Below are 10,300 nucleotides of genomic sequence, written 5' to 3' on the forward strand. Positions count from 1 at the left end.
CTCATATTTTGAGCGCTTTTGGATTACTATGCCACTAATCTTCTTCTTCTATCTAGCCCTTTTTCGGATTCTCTTTTGTTTGGGGGTTTGAGAAAAGGTGGCCTTTTGCTTAGTTGCAAAATGTGCTTAGATACCTGTCCATAGCGATTGTGCCTGTCCATACACATGAATATCTTATATATAATCTATCTGCTGCATAAAATTGCTCATTCACTCGTTCATGGCGCATCTAACTGTGCAGAACTCGGGATTCACATGTTCAATCGTTGCGTATTGAACTTGAGTGAGTAGTACCTTTTTAGCTTTCTTTTGCACGGTTACTGCATACTCATTCATTGCTCGCACTTCCCAGCTAAAGCCACAAATGCATTTGAATTCCAATCGAGTAATTCTGCCTCCCTATGAACGTCAACGTGGTTACATTGGCTCTACTCTACGTACAAGTCTCTGCGTGGCACTGCATCCTCGTATTATCATAGTAACACGCAATGCACGATTTCACTTCCACATCCCCTCCAGCTTCATGATCTTAATCTCGCTCTCGCTGGCAGGGCTTCAATATCTCTTCCTCTCTCGTATCCGTCAATCCTTACCCGTCACATACGTTTTCATGTATATAAATGACCATACCTAGTGTAACAGACTATCTTGCTCATCATTAAATTCCTTCTAACTTGCAGACTAACGACAGCTCAACTAGGGCATAGGCGCCGATTACATCCTCAGTTTCCAACATGCAGCTCGCATATCTGACCCTCCTCGTACTATACATCTATGCCGTTGCTGCCGATCCATGTCCTGCAAACATGGGCTTACCTGGCGGCGTATACATATGCTCCGACAAAAACTTCACCGGCCAGTGCACGTGGATGCCCCCAAGACCCGCTTGCCGGTACTTTGATGGGTTTCACCCTACATCAATCGGCCCAGATCCAGGTGGCTACTGCCTCCTCTGGAGAAATCACACATGCGAGGGCGAGGCCATAAGCTTCTGGTTCGGGAAGGTGCAGGCAGAGTAAGTTAATCATGGTATTATTGGAGCGAATAGAGGGACTTGGGCTAACGAGCGCTAGGAAACTGTACTGTCCTGGTAGTGGAGATGTGCCGCGTGGTGTTCAAGTAGGGAGTTTCAGGTGTTTCGCTGGAGAGTAGCTGGTTCCTGCCCACTGGAACTCATCTGATATTACATGAAATGCTCTACCCGAGTGCTTGTTTGCTTCAGTATGTAATACGCTTTAATCTTGTGGTGTAGCGCGGATCCTCGGGATATATTATTGTTCTCATATCAATCCCTTCTCAATGCTGATATACACAGTACACGTTACACAAGACCATGTCTCACGGGTATCCTAATTCCCATAGCGCCATGCCTTTGACCTTTTCAGGTGCGCCGAAGCTGAGATATGAATGTGTCAAAAGCCTTGTGACGTTGTCGCGCCATTCGCTCACTGGACACATACTTCTTGATGCGAAATATGAGAAGCTCTTCCGGTCGAAGGCCTCTTATCCCAAACGTCGTCTATGCTCCCGTGAAGCATCCTATACATATTGCCATCATAAGGCGTAGTATCAATGATATCCCTAATACTGTCAATTGAGCTAAAAGATACTATGTAGAGTCCAGAAAATACTTACTTGTAAACCCCGTGCTCCGTTACCAACCTGTCATCAAGTTGCTCGAGTCACTCGATACCGATTGGATCAGAGCCGAACTGTATGAACTGAGTGCCGAGTTTGGCTCTTCCATCCATCCTCTCAACCGTACGTTTGATGAGTTGGGGTATGTCGCCTGCTCCAGAGTCGTACGGATTGTTCCAAATACCGTTCGTCAACACGTAGCTGCTGACACGCCATTTCTTTATACCAACAGCACGCCTTATCCTTGTTGAGAGCCTAGATTCGCTACTTTGTTCCAAGATACTCGTCAGCATTATATCCATACTGCATTGGCCACTGAAGTCGACCTTCTTCAAGAGTTGAACTAGTTTATCCCGGTCCCGTCCATGGCCTTCTTCACGATGGTTGGTGAAAAACAAGCCAATTCCGTCGGGATCAAAACGTTTGGCGAGATAGGCAAGGGCTTCGAAAGTCCTGATGACGTGATCTCGGTGCGTTTTCATAGATAGAAGGAACAAGAAAGCCGCATGGATATGATGAATCTCTCTCGCATAAAGTCATGTCTCGAAGCTATGAACCAATTTGGGGAAACAATTGAGGTTTTCCTAAATGTATCAAACGCTTTTGTCTGGGGCCCAATGAAGTTTCAACATTAACTGAAAGTGGCCAGACTATTCGATGGTCAATAGACCGACTCACCGAAAAAAGGAAAGAAGGTGATGGGATTGTACGTGGATTTGACTGATTTGCTGTCCTTATCGGGCCAAAAGTTGTGAAATTACTGCTGAAATGTATGGCCTGATAGTTAATCCAAGCCAAACCGATGCACATAGGCAAGGATCCTTCTGTCGAACACTACGTGAAATCGTACACAACCAAGGCTTGACTCCCCTCACTCTTCTCACGAAGGACGATGACGTTCTGTTCGTCAAAGCCTACCCAACCACGGCTCACAGCGGAATCGTCGAATCCTCGTTCAAGTGCAAATCGGAGCCCGACTTCTCGCCCGGATTCGTCGTCTTGCACGTCCTCATCGCCGATCCTTGAAGGCTGCACTCGGACACTTAACTCGCCATTTCTCGATTGTCTTCGAGATGCCGAGGAAGCCATACCGCCCTCCAGATCCCAAACACGTAGCTCATCGCCTAATCTGCTCACCGAGACAGCCTTCCCGCGTATACCGACATGAGCGCCGGAGATCGAAGATGTATGGCCCCAGAGACGGTTGCCAGAGCTAATCGATAATGCGGAAGACGTCGACCGCACCAGATACAGCGAAAGAGTATTATCAGGATGGGCGACTAGAAGATAGGGATGCGAGTACGACATTGATGTAGGCTTCGATCTGCTTGGACTGCTCGTCAACGAAACCTCTTGCGTAGCGCCTGGAAGAGGAGACGATGAGCGTGTAGAGGGTGACGACGCCGATCGATACGCGGAAAGTGTAAAGGAACGTTCGTCGGCTGCAGTGGCCAATCTAGATTCGAGGAGCTCCCCTTTGCGTGAGAGCATTAGCTCCTGTACACCGACGGTCCATCCAGATAGATATGTCGGTAGAGAATATGCAATGGCAGCAGTCATGCTTGTTGCAGTAGTTCGCAACGAGAGAGATACAGGAGGCCACGCCGTGTGTGAGCGCAAGGAGTATAGGAGTTTGGGGGCTTTGAGGGTAGCGGAGTTGCTCATGATTCCTTCAAAAGTGTACAGAGATAGTAGGTGATCCTCGGTCATGGTTAGGAGGTACGGCGATGAGAATGCAAGCGCAGATATCATTCCATTAGTCGACGGTGGATGCGTGAATAGATTATCGAAACTCTTGTAGTCTCTCCTGAGAGTATAAATCGAGAATGAACCGTCCTCAAAGCCTAGTACGACTCTTTCGAGACGATCGTCGCTTTGGGCTGCATCTATTGCCATAGATATTGGTAGTCGAGGAGTGTCCAATTCGCCGAAGAGTGGTGTACATGCCAGCAGCCCCCGATCGTTCTTCGAGCTCCATGCTCGAAGACCAGATATAGAATCAGCAGCATACACGATGTTATTTGACATCATAACGAGTAGTGGTGGGTCGGGCGGCCTTTCTGCGACCACGATCTCACTGATTGCGCACGATCCCTGAGCCCAATTGTGCCGTAACCGATACTGCTGTTTCCACTTGGTTTGGACGCCATCTTTGACCAGATAGCCGTCATCGAGCCACTTGGACAGCTTTGAAGAATAGTGTAACCGGTCCGGACCAGGCGTCCCTTTGATTCCAGGGATACGGGAGGCTTTCGGGAGGACAAATTTGCGATAATATGCGGCTTTCCAAAGCTCCGAGTCGACTGCAAGGCGACTGAATTTCTTCGATACCCTACCTCAGTTAGCACAAGTCATGAGTAGAGGTGAGCGGCCATACCTTTGGCAGGTGAGGAGCGATGGCGTCGGAACGAAGGACAAAATGCGCACAAGTAGCTCGTCGCTCAACCTTGTTAATCTGTCTACTTTCGACAGCCGCCGTACTTTCACTGGATACCCGATGTCGTCCTCCTCACGCGTCCGCTTCATAGTGAACGTAATGCTGGAGGCGGCAAAGGTGTACGACGGTTCTCGGAATGATGATATCTTATCGTTATCGCCGAGGGGCCGTGCAGTGGCGCGTGATTTCGCGTCGCGCTAGCGTGTTCTCTGTCGCTGACATCTACCAGCACATAACGTATCACCTACAGCCTCCGAATGAATGCTACATCAACTGCCGGTGACAGCTCCTTGCGTACCGTGTCAAATGGTGAGATATGGCCGACCTTTCAGCGTGGATCGAGAAGAACAAGGCGCTATGGACACGCGTCTATGAGGAGGTCCTTGCACCAGACTTCGAGGCGGAATGGAAGAAGAGTGTGTATGCTCGAACACGCGATGGTAAATGCTAACGACGCGTCAGGGGAGGAAGTGCACGAGAAAGAGCTGAAGCAAAGTGCGTATTTTGATTCGATCAAATTAACGCACACTGACGGCGCACAGGGGACAAGAACCACTCCACGGATATTAGCAATGAACATGTTAAAACCGCGCATCTTCTTGCAGAAAATGAGCAGCTCAAGAGGCAGGCCCAGGAACAGTATCAGGGTATGGCATCTACATCAGGCCAAGAGATTGCAACGGCACGGGAATCGATGGTGTCTGAAGAGGAGCTCCGCCAGCTTACCGACAAGTATAACGAGCTCAGCAGGAAGTACCAGAATATTTCCCAGAAAGTGAAGTATCTTGAAAGAAAGAACAACGCTGTAATGCAGAAGAATAAAGATATGAAGGAGAGTGTCCGCGCGTGGCAGGAATACGCCGATCGCCAATCTGGGAAACAGAAGCTCAAAAGCGAGACGAGAGCCGGGGGAGGGCAAGCAAAGCCGTCGGCTATTCATATTTCTCAAGATGATCGCCCTCATGTTCCGTCCAGTCCCGGGTCGGTGGCCACGACCCGGACGCCAAGATCGCTTGCGGACACAGACCGGTCATCTCCTGCTCCTATGCTTCCGCTTCCGCAAGCATCAAGAGAAAGTACGTCTCTGCTGGTTTCTCCGAGATTGAACATGGGCAACGACGAAAGGAGTTCAAGCGCATCAAGCACGCCAAAGCCACAGGATCCAGTCACGCCAATCGAGCAGCAATGTCTAGACATTAACGACCTCGGTCATGTCCTTCCTTCAGATACTCGGATCACAGCCTTAATTGACGAACGCTCAGCCCAAACGTACAATTTTCCAACCAACCCAAGCTCAAGCCAGACAACGGAGGACGAGAGCGTAGAGTCGACAAAGAAGCATACTCAGGTATTAGATGCCGAAGACGACGATGACATCCCCCAGTTTGTATCTGCACGATCGCTCAAGCGAAAGCGTGGCGAACCCTCAAAATCAAAGTTCGAGATTTTTGCAGACCGATCCGCGGACGGCACTCCAGCAAAGCCTTTTCGCGTGAAGGAAGAGCACCTCAGTAGCCCACCCACTACTATCTACAAACTGATGCGGAAAGAGACCATAGACCTAGACGATCCCACTCCCAAAGTCCTTCAGACACCCCGTCACCCTCGGAGAAAGCTTTCAGTCGACTCTAACAGGACCAGTACGCTCCTTCAACACAGGTCAAATAGTACATCCTTCATACAAGACATTAAACAAGAGCGCCCAGAAGCTGGGCATCTAACAACAACTGATGCTGTCGATCTCAATGCTGGGGTCAACATGACCCAGGTTGCACTCGCTGAAGTCCGAGCAATTAGCGAGCCAGCTAAGCCGACCCAAACTGAAAAAGCTGTTCTTCAGTCACTGGATCCAAATATACTTGGCAACACTTCTGAAGAACCTCCTAATAAGCGATTAAGAGAAGCAGAAGTGAGACGTAACAAGGGTTATGGCATACTTGCGGAGTCGGGCGAAGAATCGCCTCCTGTGGACGAGAATGAATTGAGACTACCTCCACATCTAGCCCGTACACAATTCAATCGCCGGCTGAATGCTTTGGGGAACCCTCAAACACCTGCGAAAGGCCTGCATCAAACTCTAAAACCAGCGTCGACGAGGATCAAGCTTGAACAAGTTCTTACCCCGCCGTCCAGTACCTCTCGCTCTAGACACATGTCTTCGGAACGGAAAGGATCACGTACAAATCCATCGAAGGCTCGCTCAAAACCTCGCGATGACCCAATCCTCGACGACCGCCCGATATGGACAATGAAAACTCCCGACACGCGTTCCAGCACCCGGAAAGATCGCACATCTCCAACGAAACAAAATCGTCTGCGGGATATGCCTATTACGAAACTCAATGTGCAAGACTTCAAACCAAACCCAGCCTACAATCAGGGCTACAGCTACGCATTTTCTGAGACAGTCCGCAAGCGCGGTGATCGCATGTGTCTACCCGGTTGCACCAATCCACAGTGTTGTGGCTCCACGTTTCGAATTCTAGCTGAAGCACATGCCCCACTGCCTGCGTCCCAAGAAGAAGCTCTCCTGGAAGACTATCTGGGTGATGCATACAATAACATGCAACTCACCCAGATGTCATCCGAGGAGCGAAAGGAACTAGTCCTGCAAGCGCGTACCAAAAAGATGGCAAAGGAAACTGGGAAACATCGCGAGGCCTATGAGCGACGCCGGACGCCGCCAGGCTTTTGGCGAGTTGATTTTCCCACGACGCAGGAGCAGCAAGAAGACAGAGAAAGGTCGAAACTGCAGGAACAGAAATTAGTGCAAGAGCGGTGGCTTGAGGCGCATAGAAAAGGCGGGAAATGGATCTTCAAGGATGAATGAGGTGTGGCTAGCTAGCTAACTGTGCACTCTAGAAATCCAAGATTGCGGTATTATTCGCATTAATTGCTGAAATTTCTCACCTTGCTGCCTGTTGTACCCTCGCTTCTCTGTTAACCTCTGTCAGCAACCACGTTTCGTATCTTTCACCTTCTTCTATACCCCAATCCTCTTTATCCACTTCTGCTACCGTAGCCCAAGCCCGTATGAGCGCCCTCCAGTAACATGTTTCTGCTGCTAGACTCAGATACCCACGTTGGAACACCGACTCCCGTTGATTTTGCGCTATTCGCTGTGTAACTTCAGGATGCGAGCGCAAAAGCTGGACCACCGCCTCGAGATTCGAGAAGTCGGGGTGCACGTAGATTGCGTTGGCATCTTGCCAAGTAGAAACGGGTGAGAGCATAGCTTGCGGTCCTGAAGTTGAACTCGCACTACGACGAACTCCAGGCCTCCTCAGCCGGTCCTCGCCCGAACTCATCAAATCATTCGCCTCAATGGGCCTCAGCAGCAGCGCACTCGTAGTAATCCACGTTAATGGCGCCGTGATCAGTACACTTCCACACGCCTGATGAAACGGCAGTCTTCCAGAATATGTAACGCCCTCTGTGTATATCACATACTTGTACCGACAGAAGCTCTCAATATTGAGGCTGTTCGTTGCATTGCCAATAGTACTCAAAGCTTCGACGTCCGCCCATTCTTTCCCTTTGGTGGCTTTGAGCAGGTCCTTTCGCAGATTCGGGTAACCAATGGGGTTGAACCATGGCGTACCTCTCCATATCGCCTTGTCGACTTTCTCGCTCCCCACGAGCTCCTCCTCTACTCCCTCGATTCGATCCAGAACATCGTCCATAGTTCCGATGTTCGCTTTCGGCCACGACCACGACGCGAAGCTGGGCATTAGCCACGTGTTGTAGGTCGATTGCTTGTTCGGCCGCGAGAATGCCCAAGTATTGTTCTTCGGTACGTCGTTGATACAAAAGGCGAAATAGCCGTCCGGCAGGGGAGAGGGAGACGTGACAAGTGCGCGGTGAATTTGTGACAGGATGGCGGTGCGTTGGTGCAAGATCTCGGGGAGCGTGTCAGGTGCTGCAGTGAGGATGTATACCTATCAATGATATTTAGACGGGAAATGTGGAATGGTTAAGGTAAGTATGGTTGCACGAACCTTTCCATCTTTTATGCGGCCTTGTACAAGACCTCGGTAGTCCTGGTCACTTTTTCTGAAGAGAAATTTACCACGCGCTACTGAGGTATCGATATCGGTGAAGAGAAATGGGAAGCTTTTTCGACACTCGTTTTCGTCGAGATTCAAGAGCTGCACAGTAGGCCTTCTTTCGTGGGATGCTGTCGGCTTAACCTTTGAAAACACTTGCTGATGAGACGATGCTCGATTGTGGATTCCATACTCGGCGCTGCGGTCCCGGTAGAACCAAGATATTGTTACTAGAGTGAACAAGAAACATATCAAGATCGAAGTGCGGAAAAAGCCTCTCGGAAAAGTCGCCATACTCGTTCAATGGTTTACATTGTTCGAACTGAAAGTAACATGGAAATACAGCAAACGTCCCAACCCTATACCCAGGGCCTTACGCAACAACCCAAGCCGTGTTATAATTTCAAATATAGACACCTCGTCACCCACCTCTGTTCCCCCTCTTCTTCTTTCCCACATCAAGAAACTGTTGACCAACTGACCAATGGCAGAAATGCACTTTGATCTTTTCCCAGAACCTTCTCGTGTAACCTGGATAACACGTTCCTTCCAGCAGCCAGTTCCATTTTTGCAATATATTAGATTGGTACGTGGGAGGGGTGTCGTGTGATTTTCCGTGGTTACACCAATTTATTTATCCTAGTTGCCGAGCCGGGGGTAGAGATGGAGAACCTTGTTTCCATGCATCAATGAGACAATTTTTCGAACAGAACGGCTTCTACTTGGAAAGAGAAGGATAGATAGCTGTATGGAAGAAAGATGGAAATTTATTCTACTTGAGCCAAGCAAAATAAATCGAGATGACTGGCGTGCGTCTCGAGAAGTCGCATGAAGATTTTCTGCTGAGGTCAATCTGACCTCGTCTTGTCTCCACATTCTTTCCTACAACCTCAGACTCTCACATGTTCAAAGCCATCAGCACCATGAACAACCTTCTTCAGCTCCCCCTTCTCTTGCTGCTCCTCACCGCCCTCCCTCCTAACATGCTTTTTCTCCCTCGTATCCACACCCAACCAAAGCAATTCCGGCCTGGAATAATGACCAATCGGATCAGCAAGATGCCTCATACTCACCAACATATCTAAGGGTAGTTCAGCGTATATAAACCCCTCCTCCTCTTGTGGAATTGGCTTAGTCAACCGTCGACCGTCCGGCCCATACACCGCAGATTGCCCGCCACCAGGTTGGCCGAACAAAAAGTTTCCTGCCGTCTTGTGGGCCTCGATGCCGGCTGAGGACATGACGGCTGTGCAGTGTAGAACAAAGGTGGATGATTCCATTGCGTGGGCTTGGGAAAGTGCAGCGCAACCTGAGATAGAGAGTCAGTCAGTTGCACACTACTTTCTCATGATCTGTATAGCCATGTTGCAAGTAAAAAAAACAAGAGAACAAGAGAAGAGGGAGGCTTACCCTCAGCGCTCAGGCTGTACAAGCCCTCGCCCCCCTCCTCAAAAGGAAACAATGGCGGCCATGCAGCAACATGGATCTGCTCACGCAGACTCGTTGTATGGTACTTGAGCAGCGGCTGCATGTGTTCCCAACAACTTAGCGCACCTACTTTGCCCACGCCCTCAACATCAACGACATTATGTAAACTGGAGCCGCCCGCGTCGCCGAAGACGGTGCGCTCCATGTGCGTGGGCTTGAATTTGCGGTGCTTCATCAGTACCTCTCCCGTAGCGGAGACGATGCATTGCGAGATGTAGAGGCTATTATGGTCGTTTTCCGAGAAGCCGAGTACAACTGCGATCTTCGATGAGCGTGCTGCTGCACATATCTTGTGCATTTCGGGGGATTCGTAGGAAAGCGAGTTCTTGATATAAGACGTTGCTAGACGCGAATCTAGAGATCGAGCCCTTTATTATATTACTTTCTTAAGCTTGTGATGCTGCATCGCGGTTTAGAAGGTCTTTTTACGAACCATATCCAAGCTGGATACCCCATGATCCAAACTTCAGGGAACGCAATCAATTGCGCTCCGTTACGTGCCGCCTCTTCTATCAACCGACATGTTTTGTCGACTGTGCCGGCGAGATCGAACCATATTGGCTCGTGTTGGGTTACTGCGACCTTGACGACGTCGGTCATTTTCAATGCTACGAGTCACTTCTGGGTGAGGTGCTTGAGGACGGAGAAAGAATACAGGTAAAACGGAATATTTCCCACTATATAAACTTCT

General features: G+C 49.5%; 6 protein-coding genes across 6 annotated transcripts; 2 read left to right on the forward strand and 4 right to left on the reverse strand.

Moving 5' to 3' along the window:
- Window positions 1-734: 734 nt before the first annotated feature.
- K460DRAFT_404820 (uncharacterized protein) lies at window positions 735-1,152 on the forward strand (the record flags this gene model as incomplete). The annotated part of the gene is made up of 2 exons (XM_040936771.1): window positions 735-1,015; window positions 1,074-1,152. 2 exons carry the CDS (start codon window positions 735-737, stop codon window positions 1,150-1,152), a joined length of 360 nt encoding a protein of 119 aa, XP_040787088.1.
- Window positions 1,153-1,624: 472 nt separating this feature from the next.
- Window positions 1,625-2,296, reverse strand: K460DRAFT_93333 (uncharacterized protein). Its single transcript, XM_040938820.1, has one exon. The coding sequence runs from the start codon at window positions 2,118-2,120 to the stop codon at window positions 1,683-1,685; it is 438 nt and encodes a 145-aa protein (XP_040787089.1). The 5' UTR covers window positions 2,121-2,296; the 3' UTR covers window positions 1,625-1,682.
- Window positions 2,297-2,472: 176 nt separating this feature from the next.
- On the reverse strand, window positions 2,473-4,164 carry K460DRAFT_376191 (uncharacterized protein; the record flags this gene model as incomplete). Its single annotated transcript, XM_040934852.1, has 2 exons — window positions 2,473-3,970; window positions 4,016-4,164. 2 exons carry the CDS (start codon window positions 4,162-4,164, stop codon window positions 2,473-2,475), a joined length of 1,647 nt encoding a protein of 548 aa, XP_040787090.1.
- Window positions 4,165-4,311: 147 nt separating this feature from the next.
- K460DRAFT_309497 (SAE2-domain-containing protein) lies at window positions 4,312-7,095 on the forward strand. The gene is made up of 3 exons (XM_040930134.1): window positions 4,312-4,491; window positions 4,538-4,570; window positions 4,618-7,095. The coding sequence occupies exons 1-3, from the start codon at window positions 4,392-4,394 to the stop codon at window positions 6,903-6,905; spliced, it is 2,421 nt and encodes an 806-aa protein (XP_040787091.1). The 5' UTR covers window positions 4,312-4,391; the 3' UTR covers window positions 6,906-7,095.
- On the reverse strand, window positions 6,982-8,687 carry K460DRAFT_376193 (uncharacterized protein; the record flags this gene model as incomplete). The annotated part of the gene is made up of 4 exons (XM_040934853.1): window positions 6,982-7,022; window positions 7,065-8,013; window positions 8,074-8,223; window positions 8,604-8,687. 4 exons carry the CDS (start codon window positions 8,685-8,687, stop codon window positions 6,982-6,984), a joined length of 1,224 nt encoding a protein of 407 aa, XP_040787092.1.
- A 324-nt stretch (window positions 8,688-9,011) lies between these two features.
- Window positions 9,012-10,209, reverse strand: K460DRAFT_354439 (cyanide hydratase/nitrilase-like protein; the record flags this gene model as incomplete). Its single annotated transcript, XM_040931789.1, has 3 exons — window positions 9,012-9,430; window positions 9,532-9,977; window positions 10,043-10,209. 3 exons carry the CDS (start codon window positions 10,207-10,209, stop codon window positions 9,012-9,014), a joined length of 1,032 nt encoding a protein of 343 aa, XP_040787093.1.
- Window positions 10,210-10,300: the final 91 nt, after the last annotated feature.

Source organism: Cucurbitaria berberidis (genome assembly GCF_010015615.1).
Source record: "Cucurbitaria berberidis CBS 394.84 unplaced genomic scaffold K460scaffold_3, whole genome shotgun sequence".
Taxonomy (NCBI): domain Eukaryota; kingdom Fungi; phylum Ascomycota; class Dothideomycetes; order Pleosporales; family Cucurbitariaceae; genus Cucurbitaria; species Cucurbitaria berberidis.